The 24,411-nt window shown below is 43.3% G+C and overlaps 1 protein-coding gene across 1 annotated transcript in view; it reads right to left on the reverse strand.

Moving 5' to 3' along the window:
* Positions 1-257: 257 nt before the first annotated feature.
* rad21b (RAD21 cohesin complex component b) overlaps positions 258-24,411 on the reverse strand; it is a 70,004-nt gene continuing 45,850 nt past the window's right edge. The window contains exons 10-14 of the mRNA XM_067980782.1: positions 24,216-24,375; positions 16,374-16,519; positions 5,970-6,143; positions 4,365-4,448; positions 258-1,323 (exon numbers count right to left, since the gene is read on the reverse strand). Coding sequence (XP_067836883.1) covers positions 1,132-1,323; positions 4,365-4,448; positions 5,970-6,143; positions 16,374-16,519; positions 24,216-24,375 — 756 coding nt within the window. The 3' untranslated portion in view covers positions 258-1,131. The remainder of the gene's footprint in view (positions 1,324-4,364; positions 4,449-5,969; positions 6,144-16,373; positions 16,520-24,215; positions 24,376-24,411) is intronic.

Here is a 24,411-nt window from a genome sequence, read left to right on the forward strand (position 1 = left end):
CACTTGAAAGAAATTCCTTCATCCCCCCCTTCCAAGTTCCAAGCTCGGACAACTTCGTAGGACTTTGCTCAAATATAAATGGAAACTCCACTTTCCCAACGAGTTAGACGAAAAGTAATCATGTCTCATCCAGAATGATTGATATGCAGTATCTTCAAGGTGAAATTGTCAAAAATATACAGGAGGGAAGATACAGGATATAAAAACAAAACTCACAATATGGACTAAAAACTTGTTTCATGAGACAAAACCATCGATACTGTAACAAGTATTTTATTAGAAAAGTTATACATAACAGCATGAACTATCACTGTTCAGCAACATTTAGTGATGACCTAATTAAGCAACAAACTAGAGACTCAGTAGCATAAGCAAAATGCTGCTTAAAATGAGAGCTTTCACCTTTTCCATAATTAAACATTCATTAAAAATTATCTACACATTTTATACAAAAAGGGGAATATAGGCTTACAGGCACATTATGTTTAAAATAAAACAGCATTGTAACACTCCAGACTGTTAAAGCATCCTAAAATTATGAGTATGTTTTTAAAATTAACCAAATATTTCATACGTCCTTGTTTGCATGTTAACAAATAGTTTTGTAATTCCAGTGGACAATGGGCATGCTGGTAGACTGTGTTCCAAAAATATCTCAATATAGAGGAACTAGCACACAATTCTAAAAGTTAAATTAAGTGCAAGTGTTGAATACCAACTTCTCTATAGTACTGTGTTGCAGGCATATGAATTTCATCAAATGACATCTTATTGAGACAGTCTACCAGCAGCAGTGGTGTTACACAGGTGACATTTCTGAATAATGCAATCAACAAAGCCATAATTATGTCTGCACAGAAACTTATTCATAATATACCTGAAACATTATGTATTTCTCCAATCATGATTTTCAGTATAAAACCGGTCAAGGAGTGTGAGTTATTTGTATTTACCATAAACACTGGAATAACACACCTATCCCAAAAAATTGAAGAGTTTCTCTGTCCAAAATAATCTTTTAACTCAATATACATTAAAACCAACTTATCAAAGTATTGTAATGGTCTCAATTCCCCATATGGGGCAATACATATCTAGTGAATACACACTAGCCATTTAAGGTCAACCAGATCAGACAATGTTGAATCTTGGTCCTGGAGTTGCAATGATGTCGCTGTAAGGCTCAGCCTGCGTAAGCTCAATTGCCTGTTGCTTTTTAAGTACCAAGAAACTGTAGAACTTTGCAGCCGCTTGTTTCCGGTTGTTTCTCCGACATAAATCTGCCAGGCTAATAGATTCAGCTCCCGTTTTAGCCAAAGCTCTCTGAAAAAGACAAAAATGATGAAGGCATGCCCTAAAACCAAATTGTTAATGTTTGTGTATTGAAAACAGAAGACTGCATAGAAGATAATTTGTATGTGTATAAATCAATCCACTTTAACAAATACAGAAGCTTATAAAAACTAAAAAAAAGTTAAGGTAAAAATCAAGGACAACAACTTGCATTTATATAGCACAAGTAGAAAAACATCCCAAGATGCTTCGCAGGAGTGAGAAGCCACAGAAGGTGAAACTAGGAGAGGTGACCAAAAGCTTGGCCAGAAAGGTAGGTCTTAAGGGGAGTTTTGAAAGGAGGAGAGGGATGTCTTAAGTTAATGCAGGGAATTCCATTTTTTGTTCAAAATACTTCATTTTATACAAAAAAGCTCGAGAATTGTCTTTCACCTTTTGTTACCCACATGGAGACCGGAGAGTCTGGCTCCCTCCTTGCTGGGCAATTCCACTGATGTCACAGATAGGGAACATCTTCATGTGGATCCATAAAAACAAAGGGAGCTGTGGTTTCAGACTAAACAGACAGCTGCTCCATAACCTCAGGATCCCACGATATCAAGCTGTATGCTCAGGTGGCAGATTTCCCAGCTTACAGCATGGGTTTCCAGGGTCCTGCAGTTCCCGGTCAGCTTGCAAGCTAATCCAAAATTGCAACCCTATTATTGTCTATGGAGCTGCTCTGGGTTGCTCTTAATCGGTGACATCACCAGAACTGCGTGCAGGAAAGGAGTCTCAAGGGTCTTTCTGTGGATAATATTTTTAAAAATATATCTATAAAAAAAATCAGCAGGTAGTCACTGAATTCCAAGCATTGCCCATTAGGCCTGCAGGTGGTGCTGCGATTGGGTGGGTGTAATGCTATTACATGTCACGTAATGTTATTTGTCAAAACAAGAGCTGCAATTTTAAACTGGTGGTTTCAATGTGCATGCTTCTCCACACCAAGGCCACCAGATGGCTCTGCAGCAACGTCTCTGCTCGAAACAAATTTCTAAACATGATGCAACTTGTAGGTAAAATTGGTATCCTAATTATTTGTAAACATAAATTGCTTTGATTTGATCAGCAAACCAGACATTCCGCCTGAAACAAAAACGATGTAACTTGCCCTCCCAGTTTAGTGTGTGCCCTCCGACACCACCCATGCCCAGCTGCGTCTGGTTGTGCACTGATGTGTGCCTCTAACTTGAGATCCTTGCACAGCCATTGATCTCAGTATGCAAGCCCCAACTTAAGATTTGCATAGTGCACCAGGCGGCAATGTCAGTCTCTTCCGATGACTCTCCTTGCCCACTGCTGGGAGAATCAGTCCCTCCCCACAGACAAATTCTAAGAATTTTCCAGGCACTTGCAAATCTTCCAACTGAGAGTTTACCAGCCAATCCGTCCTTCAGAGTGTGTTCGTAGGCTGCCCTCTCCCTACTGGGAATATTTCTCAGCCATTCTTCCCCCCACCCCCCAGCTGAGGTGGTTTCTCTGCTTTGTTGCCTGCTACCCCTGTCCCCTCGCTTTCACTATCCCCATATTCTTCTTCTCCTTTTCTCCCCTTAGTCCAACTTACAACCCTCCTGACCTGAATACTGCAATTAGGTCGCGACATCCTATGTAGGCCATAGGAGAGAGTAATTTTTTTTTAAAAAGTCAAAAGTCTTCAGTATAATTTTTAAAAATTTAAATGGAAAAAGATGTACTCCCAGACTTCCTTTTAAGAAACCAGATACTTAATTCAAATTCTGATTAAGAAATAAAACAGCAATGGATTTTTAATTTTGGCTGGTCAACACTGAAACCACCGAAGTACACAATCCATTATCATATCCTATTAATCAGTCTTAGCTTCTTAATCTTATTCATCATACCTTTCATTAGAATTGACTTAGTATGAAAATGTTTTTTAGTGACAATTCTATTTTTTTTAAAACAGTAAATGATGGAACGCCTCACCGTAACAAAAACAGATAGGAGGCTACCACAACCATTACTATGTCCAATTTACCCAATGCACCATATTAAAAAAGGGTTTACCCATAAAAGACTTGACAACTGCAGAGTTAACAAATAGGCATCAATGGCCTTAGAAAAACTTAAAATTCAATGTCAGTGGAGTACATAGCAAGACCCAAACAGCATTCTGGGCCCCAACATTACCAAGAGCCCAATGCAGTTAGCTTCAGTTTTTCCTCTGAAAGGAATCGTTTTCCTCTTCACTCTTGACTTATTGCACATCATGTTTGGGGATGGATTTCCACAGGGATCTCCCAATCAACCACCGTAACTTCATCAGAAGAGCTGCAGAAGTCTCAGGAAAACGCCATAAACACCGTTTACGCTGTCTTTCTAGGTTTTTTGCAGCTCTTCTGCCAAAGTTACCGCAGACAAGTACGAAATCCCCCCGTAAAATCAACCCCACTGTGCCTAATTTGCTTCCAACGAGATCTTGCTTTCCATTTGTAATCTTGTACTTTCAGTGCCTAAAAGAGCTATTCTGATTCTCAAAATAAAAAGTACAGCAGCGCTTCTGAAACATTCGAAGTATCCGCACTACTAATTGAACTGAGAACACGGTAGCTTACACTTGTCAAACATGTAGCGCCTTTGAGATATAACAAAAGAGTAAATTTCACTCAAGGATGCTATCCAATAATAAAAATGCAGCTAACTGCAATGCTACCAATATTGCAGAGTACATGAACAGTTGTTATACAGCCACAGTCTTGACTTTTTTGGCAACCTAGAAATTTAGTGCTAAACCCCAACTCTTTTAAAAAAAAATATTCATGGCCAGATGAGATTTGAAGCAGTTTGTGCAAAAGTAGGTCACCACATTAATTAGTGCGTATCCATCACTAAAGAAAATGATTAATCCACTATCTGCAAACATTTAATTCCAGGTTTATTCATAATACATTTAAAAAGCATTCATATTACAGCATAGCATTCTGCATAATTTTATATAATTAAGCTGCACAAATCTCCACCGCAAATGGTCAGTCCATTATTTATAAATTACATGATCTTAATTATCTTACCTGTAGACCATGAAGCATTTGCTGAGTTCTCTTGTTCCATCGTCTCTCTTCCTGATCTTGGTCACCCCCTACCGTTTCCTCTTCCTAAAAACAAAAGAAAAATGTATTGCTGTATAAAAAAACCATAGTATGTATGGAAGAGGAAACACCAATAATCCCAAAGCCATCCAATGGACTATGTATAAATTAATGCAGACCAATAAAAAATATTATGACTTCCATCAGTGTCCCAATTGTTCAAATATATGCATTATGAAATGATAGAGGACTGTAAACATATTTTGAAGGAACAAATGGCCATTCAGCAAACAATGCTGTTAAAATTTGCATATCATCTTTTTCCATTATTGCCACTGTTCCTTTTCCCATCACTGGGATTCTTCTCATCTGGCACCAGATAAGTCTGCAAAATAGCTCAGGTGGTCCTGGCTGGACAACCAGTGGGAAACTTTCCAGAATTAATTTTTCATAGTTAAATAAAGTTGATCAAAATAATGAATCTCATCTTGGCTATCAAATACTGTTTTTATTTTCCATTATACAAATAATTAGAAATGTGGCTTTAATGTACAAAAAATATAGATTCATATGAAATAAAAAAAACTATTTTGAAAGCTTACATAGGAATTTTAATATTTCAAATTAATTAAGAAACGAAGAAAACCCTTCACAAACTGAACTCTTGCTGGAATCCACAGTGACTCACTGAGTAACAATCTGGTGTAGTACAGATCTATACAAACCAGAAGCTCCCAAATCAATGCCGAATGTGTGTTGAAGTAGCCAATCCCTGCTAGAGTGTAATAACAGAGGCACTATAATTGGTTTTAGCATGGCTGGGCTTGGCAGGAGGTAGGTCTGGAACAGCTCCTGACTTTATTTTTGTAAATTTTTTCAATTTTTTATTCCACCTTCACCATTTTCTTTCCTTCTTAAGGTGTCAAATCCTCACTGGAGCACATTTCCATGGGCACCATCCAGTATCTCACCCAAGCAGCCACTATTAATATCTGACAAATAGGGCACCACAGTTAAACTGAATCCATTCTCACTTAACATCCACATACTGGATAAAGATAAGTAATGGGAACCCCAGCCAAATTATCCCATCACTGATCCAAGGATACTAGGATCAATTGTAGCCACTTCAGCTGAGATCAACAAGCTCAAAAGAATGGGAATCAAACCTGGGACCTTCCTAGTCTGTATGACTTAGCTATTCACCTCAAACTGATTGAACTATCGAGACAGAAATGTGGTCCCGATTAGCATCTGCTGACTTCCAAACGAAGTGTACACAGATATTGTGTGAAGAAAAGACAGGTATCATCTCTGATGACCTAGTTTTGAATAGCCCGCAGAGGCTCAGTGTCATGGCTCACACTTGAACAGCCAATTGAACATAGCATCAGAAGGCTGCCACTGCTCATGGATTTGTAGTCCAATGTGAATCAATGACTTGAAGACTAAGGGAAGACAAATAAGAGGATAAAGAAAAACATAAACCTTGCTGCAAAATACTTTTTGCAAAGGTCCGAATGTATTTGAAACCACTTTTTTCAGATAAGCTAGCAATAACAGTATTAAAACGGTAGCTGTTCCCACCTCCTCTTCCTCCTCTTCATCTTTTTCTTTCTTCTCTGGCAGAACTGCAAGTTCTGGGACAAGATCAGTAATGTGCAGTTGCTCCTCTGGAGGAGGCTCTACTGGTGGAATCTGCAGTTCCTCTTCTTGCTGCTGCTGCTGCGGCTGCTGCTGTGGCTGCTGTTGCTCTTCTTGCTGCAGAAGGGATATAAACACAAAGTTAAAAAATGAGACGTACACGTCTCACATGGAACCACAGGAGCAGGCGTGAAGGTTTCTGTATCAAGCAGCAACATCAGGAGTGGAGGTGAGAGCGGACCTGGGAGAACAAGAGGAGAGGAGTCGGGAGAAGCAGCGCTGAGCGCCGGGGAGGAGCCCCAGGGATCAGTACAGGAGCGGAAGCGGAGTCGAGGGAAATGGCGCTGAGCACCAGGGGAGGAGCCCCAGGGATCAGTACAGGAGCGGGAGCGGAGTCGAGGGAAATGGCGCTGAGCACCAGGGGAGGGGCCCCAGGGATCAGTACAGGAGCGGGAGCGGAGTCGAGGGAAATGGCGCTGAGCACCAGGGGAGGGGCCCCAGGGATCAGTACAGGAGCGGGAGCGGAGTTGAAGGAAGCAGTGCTGAGGACCAGGGGAGGAGCCCCAGGGATCAGTACAGGAGCAGAGCAGAGTCGAGGGAAATGGCACTGAGCACTAGGGGAGGAGTGCCAGGGATCAGTACAGGAGCAGGAGCGGGGTCGAAGGAAGTGGGGCTGGGCACCAGGGGAGGAGCCCCAGGGATCAGTACAGGAGCGGGAGTGGATCAGTACAGGAGAGAAGCGGCACTGAGGACCAGGGGAGGAGCCCCAGGGATCAGTACAGGAGCGGGAGCGGATCAGTACAGGAGAGAAGCGGCACTGAGGACCAGGGGAGGAGCCCCAGGGATCAGTACAGGAGCCCCAGGGATCAGTACAGGAGAGAAGCGGCACTGAGGACCAGGGGAAGAGCCCCAGGGATCAGTACAGGAGAGAAGCGGCACTGAGGACCAGGGGAGGAGCCCCAGGGATCAGTACAGGAGCGGGAGCGGCACTGAGGACCAGGGGAGGAGCCCCAGGGATCAGTACAGGAGCGGGAGCGGCACTGAAGACCAGGGGAGGAGCCCTTTCCCCATTTACTAAGAACAGAGAGAGTGACATCACCGTGACGTCACTGTGAAGAGAGAGGAGGAGCTGCGAGAGACCCAGAATAAAAGGGTAGGTTAAAGGGTAAGTAAACAGTAAGCAAATTAATAATAAGAGTATCAAAAGGGAGTTTAGAAAAATAAGGTTTCTAAATATAACGGACTGGCAGCTGATCCCCACTGCCTGCAATTCCTGCGCCATGTGGGAACTTCAGGATGCTTCATGTGTCCTGGAGGGTCACATGCGCAGGAAATTCCTCCAGCTGCTCAAGCTCAAGCTGAGGATTTCTGAGCTTGAGGAGTGGCTGGAGTCACAGCAAGCATAAGGGAGGCTGAAAGTTTCCTGGACCATATGTTCCAGGAGGTGGTCATCTTGCGGCCACAGAGAGTTCAGGATAGCAAGTGGGTGCCATCTGAAAGGGTCAGAAGAGGCAGGCAGTGCAGGAATCTTCCGGGTGTGTGGCACTCTCAAACGGGTATTCAGCAATGAATACCAGTGAGGGTGACAACACCTCGAAGGAGCGCAGTCCTGAGCATGGCACCATGGGGCAAAGGATTGTACAGGAGGCCACGGTGAAGTGTAGAAATGCAGTAGTCATAAGGGATTCGATAGTCAGGGGGACAGACGGACGTTTCTGTGACCGCCGATGCGAGTCCCACATGGTGTGTTACGTCCCTGGTGCCAGAGTAAAGGACATCACAGAGAGGGTGCAAAACATTCTGCGGGGAACGGGGGAGCAGTCAGAAGTCGTGGTCCACGTGGGTACCAATGGCATAGGAAAGAAAAGGGATGAGGTCCTGCGGTCAGAGTTTCAGGAGCTAGGGAGGAAGTTAAAAAGCAGGACCTCAAAGGCACTGGATTACTCCCCAGTGCTACACACTAGTGAGGAGAGAAATAGGAAGATACTGCAGGTTAATGCGTGGCTAGAGACATGGTGTATGAGGGAGGAAGGACTTCAGATTCTTGGGGCATTGGGACCAGTTCTGGGGCAGGGGGGACCTGTTCAAGAAGGACGGGTTGCACCTCCAGAGCTGGGACCAATGTCCTCGCGGGGTGGTTCACTAGTGCTGTGGAGGAGGGTTTAAACTAATTTGGCAGGGGGATGGGCCCCAGGATATAGCATTAGAAAGGAGAAGTAAGGTGCACAAAGATTGGGAGAGACAGATAGCACTAGAGTAAGAAATAGTACTGTATTAGGTGGGATCAGACTAAGAAAGAGTACAAGATGGTCTAAGATAGGTTGAGTGTATGTGTGTAAAATGCACAAAGTGTGGTAAATAAGGTTGGTGAGCTGCAGGCACAAATAGCTACATGGGAATATGATGTAGTGGTGATAACGGAGACCTGGCTCAAAAAAGGGCAGGATTGGGTACTAAATATTCCTGGATACAAGATGTTCAGAAAAGGTAGGAAAGGGAACAAAGTGGGGGGGGGGGGGGGGGGGGGAGGGGAGAGGTTGTAGTATTGATTAAGGGGAACATTGCAGTGCTGGAGAGAGAGGATGTCCTTGAGGGGTCAAAGACAGAATCTATTTCATTAGAGTTAAGAAACAATAGAGGCGCCATTACATTACTGGGTGTATTCCATAGGTCACCAACTAGTGAGAAGGATATAGAGAAGCAAATGTACAGGAAAATTAGAGAGAGATGCAAGAACTATAGTGTCATGATAATGGGGGACTTCACCTATTCTAATATAGACTGGGATAGTAATAGTGCAAAGAGCAAAGAGGGGGAGGAATTTCTGAAGTGTGTTCAGGAGGAATTTCTTGATCAGTATGTTTCCAGCCCAATGAGGAAGGAGGCATTGCTGGATCTAATTCTGGGGAATGAAGTGCGTCAAGTGGAGCAAGTGTCAGTGGGGGAACATTTAGGGAACAGTGATCATAGTATCATAAGGATTAAATTAGTTATGGAAAAGGTCAAGGAGCAATCTAGAGCAAAAATACTTTATTGGAGAAGGGCCAATTTCAATGGGATGAGAACGGATCAGGCCTGGGTAAATTGGAATCAAAGATTGGCAGGCAAAATTGTAATCGAACAATGGGCGGCCTTTAAAGAGGAGATTGTTCAGGTACAGTCTAGGTACATTCCCATGAGGGAGAAAGGTAGGGCAACCAAAGCCAGAGCTCCCTGGATGACAGCTGAGAGGAGCCGAGCGGAGGGAGCGTCCGATAAAAGGCGGGATTTCAGAGCGCTGAGAGGAGCCGAGCCGAGCGGAGGGAGCGTCCGATAAAAGGCGGGATTTCAGAGCGCTGAGAACAGCTGAGAGGAGCCGAGCCGAGCGGAGGGAGCGTCCGATAATAGGCGGGATTTCAGAGCGCTGAGAACAGCTGAGAGGAGCCGAGCCGAGCGGAGGGAGCGTCCGATAATAGGCGGGATTTCAGAGCGCTGAGAACAGCTGAGAGGAGCCGAGCCGAGCGGAGGGAGGGTCCGATAATAGGCGGGATTTCAGAGCGCTGAGAGGAGCCGAGCCGAGCGGAGCTGCGACCGAGTTCGAAGTGACGTCAGGAATCAGATCGGGACGCGACACAGGGGAGGCACCTGATTGGTGAGTAGGTTCAGGTGAGTATTTCTACTTATCGACAGTAACTGAAGTGAAAGGGAAGGTCTGCAGGTCTTATAGGAAGTAGCGTTTATTTTTTAGTGAATCAAGGTCCCTAGTGTAGTTAACATTCTCTAAATTGAGAACAATTTAAAGGAGTAAACTCCTTAAAGGGAGTGGTAAGTAGTTTTTCTTTCCTTTTTTTTTCTCTTGACATTGTAGTTGTTCTTAAGCTAATTTAAGGGTTAAGTCATGGCAGGAGATCCCAGCGCCGTGTCATGTTCCTCTTGTGGGATGTGGGAATTCAGGGCTCCTTCCTGTATCCCTGATTCCTTCACCTGCGGGAAGTGTGTCCAGCTGCAGCTATTGTTTGACCGCTTGACGGCTCTGGAGCTGCGGATGGACTCACTTTGGAGCATCCGCGATGCTGAGAAAGTCGTGGATAGCACGTTCAGTGAGTTGGTCACACCGCAGATAAAAATTACTGAGGGAGATAGTGAATGGGTGACCAACAGACAGAGGAAGAGTAGGAAGGCAGTGCAGGGGTCCCCTGCGGTCATCTCCCTCCAAAACAGGTATACCGTTTTGGATACTGTTGGGGGAGATGGCTCACCAGGGGAAGGTGGCAGTGGCCAGGTTCATGGCACCGTGGCTGGCTCTGCTGCACAGGAGGGCAGGAAAAAGAGTGGCAGAGCTGTAGTGATAGGGGACTCGATTGTAAGGGGAATAGACAGGCGTTTCTGCGGACGCAACCGAGACTCCAGGATGGTATGTTGCCTCCCTGGTGCAAGGGTCAAGGATGTCTCGGAGCGGCTGCAGGACATTCTGGAGGGGGAGGGTGAACAGCCAGTTGTCGTGGTGCATATAGGCACCAACGATATAGGTAAAAAACAGGATGAGGTCCTACAAGCTGAATTTAGGGAGTTAGGAGTTAAACTAAAGAGTAGGACCTCAAAGGTAGTAATCTCAGGATTGCTACCAGTGCCACGGGCTAGTCAGAGTAGGAATGACAGGATAGCTAAGATGAATACGTGGCTTGAGAGATGGTGCAAGAGGGAGGGATTCAAATTCCTGGGCCATTGGAACCGGTTCTGGGGGAGGTGGGACCAGTACAAATTGGACAGTCTGCATCTGGGCAGGACTGGAACCAATGTCCTAGGGGGAGTGTTTGCCAGTGCTGTTGGGGAGGGTTTAAACTAATGTGGCAGGGGGATGGGAACCGATGCAGGAAGTCAGTGGGAAATAAAGTGGTGACAGAAACAAAAGGCAGTAAGGGAGAGTGTACAGAACATGACCGGACAGATGGTCTGAGAAAGCAGGGCAAAGACCAAGGGAAGTCTAGATTAAACTGCATTTATTTCAATGCAAGAAGTCTGATGGGCAAGGCAGATGAACTCAGGGCATGGATGGGTACATGGGACTGGGATGTTATAGCTATTACTGAAACATGGCTAAGGGAGGGGCAGGACTGGCAGCTCAATGTTCCAGGGTACAGATGCTATAGGAAAGATAGAGCAGGAGGTAAGAGAGGAGGGGGAGTTGCGTTCTTGATTAGGGAGAACATCACGGCAGTAGTGAGAGGGGATATATCCGAGGGTTCGCCCACTGAGTCTATATGGGTAGAACTGAAAAATAAGAAGGGAGAGATCACTTTGATAGGATTGTACTACAGACCCCCAAATAGTCAACGGGAAATTGAGGAGCAAATATGTAAGGAGATTACAGACAGCTGCAAGAAAAATAGGGTGGTAATAGTAGAGGACTTTAACTTTCCCAACATTGACTGGGACAGCCATAGCATTAGGGGCTTGGATGGAGAGAAATTTGTTGAGTGTATTCAGGAGGAATTTCTCATTCAGTATGTGGATGGCCCGACTAGAGAGGGGGCCAAACTTGACCTCCTCTTGGGAAATAAGGAAGGGCAGGTGACAGAAGTGTTAGTGAGGGATCACTTTGGGACCAGTGATCATAATTCCATTAGTTTTAAGATAGCTATGGAGAATGATAGGTCTGGCCCAAAAGTTAAAATTCTAAATTGGGGAAAGGCCAATTTTCATGGTATTAGACAGGAACTTTCAGAAGTTGATTGGGAGAGTCTGTTGGCAGGCAAAGGGACGTCTGGTAAGTGGGAGGCTTTCAAAAGTGTGTTAACCAGGGTTCAGGGTAAGCACATTCCTTATAAAGTGAAGGGCAAGGCTGGTAGAAGTAGGGAACCTTGGATGACTCGGGAGATTGAGGCACTAGTCAAAAAGAAGAAGGAGGCATATGACATGCATAGGCAGCTGGGATCAAGTGGATCCCTTGAAGAGTATAGAGATTGCCGGAGTAGAGTTAAGAGAGAAATCAGGAGGGCAAAAAGGGGATATGAGATTGCTTTGGCAGATCAGGCAAAGGTGAATCCAAAGAGCTTCTACAAATACATAAAGGGCAAAAGGGTAACTAGGGAGAGAGTAGGGCCTCTTAAGGATCAACAAGGTCATCTATGTGCGGAACCACAAGAGATGGGTGAGATCCTGAATGAATATTTCACATCGGTATTTACGGTTGAGAAAGGCATGGATGTTAGGGAACTTGGGGAAATAAACAGTGATGTCTTGAGGAGTGTACATATTACAGAGAGGGAGGTGCTGGAAGTCTTAACGCGCATCAAGGTAGATAAATCTCCGGGACCTGATGAAATGTATCCCAGGACGTTATGGGAGGTTAGGGAGGAAATTGCGGGTCCCCTAGCAGAGATATTTGAATCATCCACCGCTACAGGTGAGGTGCCTGAAGATTGGAGGGTAGCAAATGTTGTGCCTTTGTTTAAGAAGGGCGGCAAGGAAAAGCCTGGGAATTACAGACCAGTGAGCCTGACATCTGTAGTGGGTAAGTTGTTAGAGGGTATTCTGAGGGACAGGATCTACAGGCATTTGGAGAGGCAGCGACTAATTAGGAACAGTCAGCATGGTTTTGTGAGAGGAAAATCATGTCTCACGAATTTGATTGAGTTTTTTGAAGGGGTAACCAAGAAGATAGATGAGGGCTGTGCAGTAGACGTGGTCTACATGGACTTCAGCAAAGCATTTGACAAGGTACCGCATGGTAGGTTGTTACATAAGGTTAAATCTCATGGGATCCAAGGTGAGGTAGCCAATTGGATACAAAATTGGCTTGACGACAGAAGACAGAGGGTGGTTGTGGAGGGTTGTTTTTCAAACTGGATGCCTGTGTCCAGCGGTGTGCCTCAGGGATCGGTGCTGGGTCCGCTGTTATTTGTTATTTATATTAATGATTTGGATGAGAATTTAGGAGGCATGGTTAGTAAGTTTGCAGATGACACCAAGATTGGTGGCATTGTGGACAGTGAAGAAGGTTATCTAGGATTGCAACGGGATCTTGATAAATTGGGCCAGTGGGCCGATGAATGGCAGATGGAGTTTAATTTAGATAAATGTGAGGTGATGCATTTTGGTAGATCAAATCGGGCCAGGACATACTCCGTTAATGGTAGGGCGTTGGGGAGAGTTATAGAACAAAGAGATCTGGGAGTACAGATTCATAGCTCCTTGAAAGTGGAGTCACAGGTGGATAGGGTGGTGAAGAAGGCATTCAGCATGCTTGGTTTCATTGGTCAGAACATTGAATGCAGGAGTTGGGATGTCTTGTTGAAGTTGTACAGGGCATTGGTGAGGCCACACTTGGAGTACTGTGTACAGTTCTGGTCACCCTATTACAGAAAGGATATTATTAAACTAGAAAGAGTGCAGAAAAGATTTACTAGGATGCTACCGGGACTTGATGGTTTGACTTACAGGGAGAGGTTAGACAGACTGGGACTTTTTTCCCTGGAGAGCAGGAGGTTAAGGGGTGATCTTATCGAAGTCTATAAAATAATGAGGGGCATAGATAAGGTCGATAGTCAAAATCTTTTCCCAAAAGTAGGGGAGTCTATAACGAGGGGGCATAGATTTAAGGTGAGAGGGGAGAGATACAAAAGGGTCCAGAGGGGCAATTTTTTCACTCAAAGGGTGGTGAGTGTCTGGAACGAGCAGCCAGAGGCAGTAGTAGAGGCGGGTACAATTTTGTCTTTTAAAAAGCATTTGGACAGTTACATGGGTAAGATGGGTATGGAGGGATATGGGCCAAGTGCAGGCAATTGGGACTAGCTTAGTGGTATAAACTGGGCGACATGGACATGTTGGGCCGAAGGGCCTGTTTCCATGTTGTAACTTCTATGATTCTATGATTCTATGACAAGAGATAGAGATTAAAATGAAGCAGAAAAAGGGGGCGTATGACAGACGTCAGGTCGATAATACAAGTGAGAACCAAGCTGAATATAGAAAGTACAGAGGAGAGGTGAAAAAGGAAATAAGAGGGGCAAAGAGAGAGTATGAGAATAGACTGGCGGCTAATGTAAAAGGGAATCCAAAAGTCATCTATAGGCATGTAAACAGTAAACGGGTAGTAAGAGGAGAGGTAGCGCTGATTACGGACCAAAAAGGAGATCTACGCATGGAGGCAGAGGGCATACTGAGGTACTAGATGAGTACTTTGCATCTGTCTTTACCAAAGAAGACGACACTGCCAAAGTCACAGTAAAAAAGCAGGTAGTTGAGATACTGGATGGGCTTAAAATTGATAGAGGAGGTACTAGAAAGGCTGGCTGTACTTAATGCAGATATGTCACCCAGTCCGGATGGGATGCATCCGAGGTTGCTGAGGAAAGTAAGGGTGGAAATTGCAGAGATACTGGCTATAATCTTCGAATCCTCCTTAGATATGGGGATGGTGCCAGAGGACTGGAGAATTGCAAATGTTACACCCATGTTCAAGGGTGTATGGATAAACCCGGCAACTATAGGCCAGTCAGTTTAGCCTCGGTGGTGGTGAAGCTTTTAGAAACGATAATCCGGGACAAAATTATTAGTCACTTGGACAAGTGTGGATTAATAAAGGAAAGCCAGCCCGGATGTTAAAGGCAAATCGTGTTTAACTAACTTGAGTTTGAGTTTTTTGATGAGGTAACAGAGGGTTGATGAGGGCAATGCAGTTGAGGTTGTGTATATGGACTTCCAAAAGGCGTTGATAAAGTGCCACATAATAGGTTTGTCAATAAAAATTGAAGCCCGTGGAATAAAAGGGGCAGTGGCAGTATGGATATGAAATTGGCTAAGTGACAGGAAACAGAGAATAGTGGTGGAATGGTTGTTTTTTGGACTGGAGGAAGGTATACAGTGGTGTTCCCCAGGGGTCGGTACAAGGACCACTGCATTTTTTGATATACATTAATGACTTAGACTTGGGTGTACAGGGCACAATTCCAAAATTTGCAGATGACACAAAACTTGGAAGTGTAGTAAACAGTGAGGAAGATAGTAATAGACTTCAAAAGGATATAGACAGGCTGGTGGAATGGGCGGACACATGGCAGATGAAACTTAAAGCAGAGAAGTGTAAAGTGATACATTTTGGCAGGAAGAATGAGGAGAGACAATATAAACTAAATGGTACAATTCTAAAAAGGGTGCCGGAACAGAGACACCTAGGGGTATATGTGCACAAATTTTTGAAGATGGCAGGTCAGGTTGAGAAAGTGGTTAAAAAAGCATATGGGATCCTGGGCTTTATAATTAGAGGCATAGAGTACAAAAGCAAGGAGGTTATGTTGAACCTTTATAAAACTCTGGTATGGCCACAACTGGAGTATTATGTCCAATTCTGGGCACTGCACTTTAGGAAGGATGTGAAGGCCTTAGAGAGGGTGCAGAAAAGATTTACTAGATTGGTTCCAGGGATTAGGGACTTCAATTATGTGAATAGACTGGAGAAGCTGGGGTTGTTCTCCTTACAGCAGAGAAAGTTAAGAGGAAATTTGATAGAAGTGCTTAAAATCATAAAGGGTTTAGATAAAGCAAATGAAGAGAAACTGTTCCCTTTGGCGGAAGGGTCGAGAACCAGAGGACACAGATTTAATGTGATTGGCAAAAGAACCAAGGGCGACATGAGGAAAAACTTTTTTTTAACGCAGCAAGCAGTTATGATCTGGAATGCACTACCTGAAAGGTGGTGGAAGCAGATTCAATCGTGGCTTTCAAAAAGGTATTGGATAAATACTGGAAGGGAAAAAATTTGCAGTGCTACTGGCAAAGAGCAAGGGAATGGGACTAACCGGATTGCTCTTACAAAGAGCCGGCATGGGCTTGATGGGCCGAATGGCCTCCTTCTATGCTATAACCATTCTATGATTAGATGTCAAAACAGAAGATCACTAAATTGAGGGGAAATATTTCTTCTTTTCCCCCCATGAGAAAAAAAAACTTAAATTTCGTTGAATTGAAGCCCAGGATCAGGATTAAGAACTAGAATGGATGCACTTCCTAATGACAGACTCACCAAATAGGTCACCCAAGAGATCTTTATTTTTGCTGTAAGACATTGCTAGTGTCTACCATTACTATTTTTCCACCAAGGAAAAAAAAAAGTAAACATCTCATCTTACTGGACACCTGCAATATTCAATTAGGGAGCAAACGGCAATCAATTTAAAAGACAATAAAATTCGTAATGTAGCTGACATAATTGGTGGTATTTAAGTATTTCACAAATTGTTTGGCTCCATGCCATTCAATATTTTTCAATTTAATTCACCACTCAGCTGATTTTATTTAACGTTTTGAAATAAGATACTGGTGATATACAAAATGAGTTTTTAAACAGAATTTTAAAAAAATACTCACAGGTACTGTGTGCTCTGGTTCCAGTTCCTTGGATTTACGCTTAGCTACTCTCGGTGGTGGGGGCATAATTGACTCATCCAGTGTGGTCCTATTGTTTTCCGACATAGATTCCTGTAGACGACTGGGCTCTTCCAAGATGGGTTCATCTAAATTTCAAAAACATTAAAAATTCTAATTTACATAGATATGTACTTATTTTGTTAAACAAATTTAATTTCACGTGAAAGCCATCTTGTAAGATTTTCTTCAAATGGAAGTACCATCCAAATAATGCAGAACTCCACATTTACAGCAAGGAAAATCACAAAGAACAGTCTCTTTATAACAGCAGTATCATTCAGACCACCACCATTTGACATGCAGGAAATGAAAAGACCCTTCCTACTATTTGGAATGGATAATTTTCACTCGGGTCATTAAGGGTTGACCTAGATAATGGAGAAAGAAGTCACTCGTGATCGCAGCGTGCATACCCAGACCTCTCTGGTACTGGGGGCATTTCCAGCACCAACTTATTAGTGTCCCTCGACTTCCTCTTGCCCTGTTTTTAGTAGATATCTCCCATCTCTACAAGCAATCCAGTTGAATCTGGACTAAGAATCTAAGAATCTAAATGCAGAATGAAGATGAAACCACAATGTTCCTTGAGGACAAACACATATTTTAAACAATAGGCTGTAATGAGGAACTTTTGATATGGTTTCTAACTCCCAATATATGAGAAAAGATGAAGATTGAAGACCTTTACATGTAGATTTCATGATAAGAATGGCAATGGGAAAAAAACCAACAACCAATAAACAAAGTGAACTATAATAATCTGCAGACGGAGGACCACGTGGATATCAACAATAATATATTTAAAGGAAAGAAAGATTACGTAATCTGTGGAACATCCTTCAAACATGGCTTGAGTTGATCAAAAGCTGGGGATAGCAACAAAGAATTTTTGACGTGAGTACCTGCCAACATGATACTGATCAGTGTTCCATTCCCACAAAGCAGACACAGACTATCCACATGTTGGAGTGTCATTTTGTTTTAAGCGATGCTGTACAGTCCCCACCACTTATAGCGGGCGTGTTCATGCGAATGGGATTTGCCTGCTATATGCAATGGCCAGTGTAATGGGGTAGCGTTAAAAATAATTTATCATTTCAATTGCAATTGCCAGACAGAGGAGAGTCAAAACTCACACTGCAGCATGCGATAAAGATAGGTCAAACATCAATAAAAACAAAAATGCTGAAAAAACACAGCAGGTCTGCCAGTACCTGAATGAGAACAGATAGGCTCATGCTTTGGATGACTGTACATCTAGACATTACTAGCTTTATTACAAACAGAAATGATTCAACAAGTGATTTAATCGGTTTCATTTAAGCTGATGGACTAGGAATAAATTCACTGGAAAGGCAAGAGTTACATTGAATCTATGGCACAGGAACACACCATTCTGCCCAACTGGTCTAAGCTGGCATTTATGCTCCACACTAACCTCCTCCCTTCCTATTTCACCTAACCCTATCTGCATACCCTTCTATTCCGTTCTCCTTTGTGTGCTTATTTAGCTTCCCCTTAAATGCATCTATGCTATTTGCCTCAACTACTCATTGTGGTAGCACGCCCCAGCCTGTTTAGTCTTTCCTGATAAGTATATTCTCTCAGCTCTGGTATCATCCTTGGTGCAAAAAAGATTCACTTCTCCAATGCCTTTATATAATAGAGACCAGAACTGTGCACATTACTCCAAGTGTGGTCTTGCCAAGGTTCTATACAAGTTTAACATAACTTCTCTGCTTTTTAATTACGTCCCTTAGAAATGAACCCCAGTGCTTGATTTGCCTTTTTTATGGCCTTATTAACCTGTGTCGCTACATTTAGTGATGTGTATCTGTACCTCGAGATCCCTTTGCTCCTCTATCCCATTTAGACTATCATCCAAGCTGTATGTAGCCTCCTTATTCTTCTTACCAAAATGCACCACCTCGCATTTTAATGCATTCTTCCTTTATATTAACTAAACCCTGCAATTTGGTGTCGTCTACAAATTTTGAAATTGTACTTCCGATTCCCGAGTCCAAATCGTTGATGTAAATTGTGAACAACAGTGGTTCCAGCACCGATCCCTGTGGAATACCACTACCCATTTTTTGACAGTCTGAGTTGCTACCCTTAACCCCTACACTCTGTTTTCTGTTTTGTAGCCAGCTTGCTATCCATTCTGCTACCTGTCCCCTGACTCCACATGCTCTGACCTTAGTCATGAGTCCACAATGCAATACCTTATCGAAGGCCTTTTGAAAATCCAAATATATTACATCAACTGAATTACCCTTGTCTACTCTTTGTTACTTCTTCAAAGAATTCAATAAGGTTGGTCAAGCATGACGTTCCCTTCTGAAATCCGTGCTAAGACTACTCTATTATATTTTTGGTTTCAAGATGTTTTTCTATTACATCTTTGAGTAACGATTTCATTATCTTTACTACTACCAACGTTAAGTTAACTGGTCTATAGTTCCCTGGACTTGTTTTATCTCCCATTTTAAATAAAGGAACAACATTAGCTATCCACCAGTCCTCTGGCACTATTCCCTTTTCTAATGAATTTTTATACATATATTTAAATTGCCTCTGCTCACTCCTCCCAAACTTTTTAATATGCACGGATGCAATCCATCCGGCCCAGGGATTTTATCCTCTCTAAGTCTGATTAGTTTATCAATTAGTTCATCAATTATTTCCCCCCAGTCTATCTTAAATGTCTTTATATCTTTTTTGGTGCTCTCTTCTAATGTGATACCCACCTTAGTCTCCCTGGTAAATACTGAGGCAAACAAGTAAATATTCAACAGTTCTGCCATTTCACTGTCATTATCTGTGAGTTTACCTTGTGCATCCCTTCGGGGCCCTATCCCTATCCTGATTTTTCTTTTGTTATTTATGTGGTCTGTGGAATACTTTATTATTTCTTTTTGTATTCCTCGATAATTTAATTTCGTAGTTCCTCTTTGCTTTCCTAATTGTTTTTTTTGACATCCTTCCTAACCTCTTCGTATTCTCTTTTGTCATCCTCTCCTTTATTGTCTATGTACTTAGAGTATGCCTTTTTTCGTTTCAGTTTTACCCATATCTCTTTATTCATCCATTGTGTTTCATAATTGGGTAGTTTGCTCTTGATTTTTTTTTAAAAAGAGGAATATATTTCTCCTGAACTCCATTGATCACTGTTGTAAATATTTCCCACTGCTGTTCTCTTTGTCTGTCAACATTTTTTTCCAGTTTACCTTCCCCAGTTCCATTCTGATCCCCATAAAATTAGCTTTTTGCCAATCTATTACTTTGGTCTTTGTCTTACTTATGTTCTCTCATTGCTTTGTTCAGTCTGCCCAAAATAAACGAAGCACTTAAGATGCTATAACCAGCAACTTTGAAATTGACATTAATGGATAATGGTCATTGCTTTTTGGCAGATATAAGCGACTGCCTGTTTTAAACGTAGACATTTTAAGTGGTGGGGACTGTGGTAGAAAATGACACACAAGACTACCATATACACTCCAAGATGCAACGGGGTGGTTGGGTAGGAATTTGATGTTGATGTGTGCACAATGTCCTCTTCAAAAAATGAAGACTCTACAAGATACACAACCTTTCATTCTTCTTTCAGGATCCTTCACATGCTGCTGGAGGATGAGAAGGTCCTTGAAGGACGAGGTCGAAGACCCCAACATTCAGGACAGATAGGCCAAAAGAATCATCCACAATTGCCAAATTGAAATAGTAATGCTTCATGAAGAAATGCAGATTACAAGCAACAGTTTGCAAATAATATTAATTGGACATGTTTTTAGGATGACCAGGAAGCAGCCATGGAACAGCTGAAAAGATTTTATGGAGCCAGTGGGTTTCCTACTGCTGACGTAATAGGGGAGATAACATACAGAATACATACTTGGCCAGTCTCTGTTCCTTTTCTATAGGATTTTGAGTCCATACATTATGATTATACCATCACTCTGATGGAAGGATATGACACGGTCTAAAGACCAATGATCTACAAGCATCTGTGCAGCATTCCAGCTCCAATTTCAATGGATGAATACATGAACCATCACAATTTCTTGCCCCAAGTAAAAGGAATTTTCAGCAGGAAATCTAAGTATGTCCTATGAATCACTCAGAGTATAGATGATGAAAGACTAAACAATCACTAGTAAGTGGACTGTGCTGATCCCAGAGCAAACAAGTGTGCAGCCTTCAGTTTACAAGTGCTAAGATGTTTGAAAGGAAGATACATAAATTTCTGCAGAATCTAACTGAGTTCCCAGTTGGAGTGAGAGGTCATAATTTGGGATTCAAATTTTAGACAGCCTTCATGTTGCAAAACAAAACTACAGCGGATGTTCTCCTAACCAAATTGATACATGAGCTTTTGCAGATAATCAAAATCACAGCAAAATGGACATAGATGGAAGCTGGGTTTCAATTGCCAGTTAAGATGTTGAAGCTGCTCAAAAATAAAAGGTACACTATAGCAGAAAAAGCTAATGATTCTAAATGAACCCTACTGCAAGCTCAATTTGTAAATAGTTTGCATAAAGCAAGCACAGTACTAGCATTGCTCAGTTGGTAGTCTCTCGTATGAATCAAAAGATTATGGGACCAAGCCCGACTCCAGGACTTGATCAACTTATCTAGGTTGACACTTTAGTGCTTTACTGAGGGGATCCTGCATTGCATTATGTACCATCCTTCAGATGAGATATTAAACAAGTCTCATCTGCCTTTTCCAATGTTAAAAATCCCATGTCACTATTTGAAGAGCAGAGAGTTGTCCCGATGTCCTGACCAACCACCCTCAACCACCATTGCCAAAAATAGATTAACTGGTCATGAATATCACTGCTGTTTATTGGATCTTGCTATGTGCAAAATAGCTGCCAGTGGCATATATAACAGACAGTGCACTTCAGAAGTAATTCATTAGATGTGAAATGCTTTGATATGTTCGGAGGATTTACAGGCACTACATAAATGCAAGTTCTTTCTTTTCTTTCCTTCAAAGTAAACTGAACCAGTGAAATTGATGGGAAAAAGAGCAATCTGATTTTAATGCAGATAATCAAATTATGCATATTAAAGCATGAATCATGTTTACATTTTTCTTAATTCGTTCATGGGATGTGGGCATTGCTGGCAAGGCCAGCATTTATTGCCCATCCCTAATTGCCCTTGAGAAAGTGGTGGTCATCCGCCTTCTTGAACCGCTGTAGTCCGTGTGGTGAAGGTTCTCCCACAGTGCTGTTAGGAAGGGAGTTCCAGGATTTTGACCCAGCGACGATGAAGGAACGGCAATATATTTCCAAGTCAGGAGGGTGTGTGACTTGGAGGGGAACGGGCAGGTGGTGTTGTTCCCATGTGCCTGCTGCCCTTGTCCTTCTAGTGGTAGAGGTCGCGGGTTTGGGAGGTGCTGTCGAAGAAGCCTTGGCGAGTTGCTGCAGTGCATCCTGTGGATGGTACACACTGCAGCCACTGTGCGCCAGTGGTGAAGGGGGTGAATGTTTAGGGTGATGGATGAGGTGCCAATCAAGCAGGCTGCTTTGTCCTGGATGGTGTTGAGCTTCTTGAATGTTGTTGGAGCTGCACCCAGGCAAGTGGAGAGTATTCCATCACACTCCTGACTTGTGCCTTGTAGATGGTGGAAAGGCATTGGGGAGTCAGGTGGTGAGTCACTCGCCCCAGAATACCCAGCCTCTGACCTGCTCTTGTAGCCACAGTATTTATATGGCTGGTCCAGTTAAGTTTCTGGTCAATGGTGACCCTCAGGATGTTGATGGTGGGGATTCGGCGATGGTAATGCCGTTGAATGTCAAGGGGAGGTGGTTAGACTCTCTCTTGTTGGAGATGGTCAATGCCTGGCGCGAATGTTACTTGCCACTTATTAGCCCAAGCCTGGATGTTGTCTTGCTGCATGCGGGCACAAACTGCTTCATTATCTGAGGGGTTGCGAATGGAACTGAACACTGTGCAATCATCAGCGAACATCCCCATTTCTGACCTTATGATGGTGGGAAGGTCACTGATGAAACAGCTGAAGATGGTTGGGCCTTGGACACTGCCCTGAGGAACTCCTGCAGCAATGTCCTGGGGCTGAGATGATTGGCCTCCAACAACCACTACCATCTTCCTTTGTGCTAGGTATGACTCCAGCCACTGGAGAGTTTTCCCCCTAATTCCCATTGACTTCCAATTTTACTAGGACTCCTTGGTGTTATACTCGGTCAAATGCTGCCTTGATGTCAAGGGCAGTCACTCTCACCTCACCTCTGGAATTCAGCTCTTTCGTCCATGTTTGGACCAAGGCTGTAATAAGTTCTGGAGCCCAGTGGTCCTGGTGAAACCCAAACTGAGCATCATTGAGCAGGTTATTGGTGAGTAAGTACTGCTTGATGATGATTGAGAGTAGACTGATGGGGCAGTAATTGACCGGATTGGATTTGTCCTGCTTTTTGTGGACAGGACATACCTGGGCAATTTTCCACATTGTCAGGTAGATGCCAGTATTGTAGCTGTACTGGAACAGCTTGGCTGGAGGTGCAGCTAGTTCTGGAGCACAAGTCTTCAGCACTACAGCCGGGATGTTGTCAGGGCACATAGCCTTTGCTGTATCCAATGCACTCAGCCGTTTCTTGATATCACGTGGAGTGAATCGAATTGGCTGAAGACTGGCTTCTGTGATGGTGGGGATATTGGGAGGAGGCCGAGATGGATCATCCACTCGGCACTTCTGGCTGAAGATGGTTGCAAACGCTTCAGCCTTGTCTTTTGCACTCACGTGCTGGACTCCACCATCAATGAGGTTGGGGATGTTTACAGAGCCTCCTCCTCCTGTTAGTTATTTAATAGTTCACCACCATTCACGACTGGATGTGGCAGGACTGCAGAGCTTTGATCTGATTCGTTGGTTGTGGAATCGCTGAGCTCTGTCTATAGCATGTTGCTTCAGCTGTTTAGCATGCATGTAGTCCTGAGTTGTAGCTTCACCAGGTTGGCACCTCATTTTTAGGTACGCCTGGTGCTGCTCCTGGGCATGCTCTTCTACACTCCTCACTGAACCAGGGTTGATCCCCTGGCTTGTTGGTAATGGTAGAGTGAGGAATATGCCAAGGCCATGAGGTTACAGATTGTGCTGGAATACAATTCTGCTGCTGCTGATGGCCCACAGCGCCTCATGGGTGCCCAGTTTTGAGCTGCCAGATCTGATCTGAATCTATCCCATTTAGCACGGTGATAGTGCCACACAACACGTTGGATGGTGTCCTAAGTGCGAAGACGGGACTTCGTCTCCACGAGGACTATGCGGTGGTCACTCCTACCAATACTGTCATGGACAGATGCATTTGGAACAGGTAGATTGGTGAGGACGAGGTCAAGTACATGATGGACTGCCTACAAGCACAAGTGGAAAAGTAAAAAGGATTTGGTGACTACTGATCATTGTGATGTGAAAATGTTATCAACAAGTTAATCAAGTATTTGGAAGCATTCCAAAGGCATTTGATTGTAACTCAAAACAAGTTATTCTGAATGTGAGGCTACATTTGCAATGTTGTGTTGAATTCTGGACACTGCCTTCAAAAAAGCATTGTTGTGTTGGAGATCATTCAAAGAGGGACACAGATGATTTTGGAACCTAATTACATTGAGAGAAATCAGATTTTCATGGGCCATGGAAATTATCTCATACCCAACATTTCAATTAGGGAAAAAGGAAAATAAAGAATGACTTAAAATGGAAACTGCGGTGGTAAGAGAAATAAGCAACAGAACTCCTACCAATTACATCACGCTGTTGCTGTTGTGGCTGCTGCTCCTCCCTTGGTACTTCTGGATTTTCAATCTCTTTCAAGAATTGTTCCAAGTTGTCTGCTTCACCTCCTTTTCTCTTTTTTCTCAGTTCATCTGGGACAATTGGTGTGAGGCAGCGTGTAAAAAGCTACACAGAAATAAAGTAGAAATTTATAATTTACAT

This window comes from Heptranchias perlo, chromosome 3 (genome assembly GCF_035084215.1).
Source record: "Heptranchias perlo isolate sHepPer1 chromosome 3, sHepPer1.hap1, whole genome shotgun sequence".
NCBI lineage: Eukaryota > Metazoa > Chordata > Chondrichthyes > Hexanchiformes > Hexanchidae > Heptranchias > Heptranchias perlo.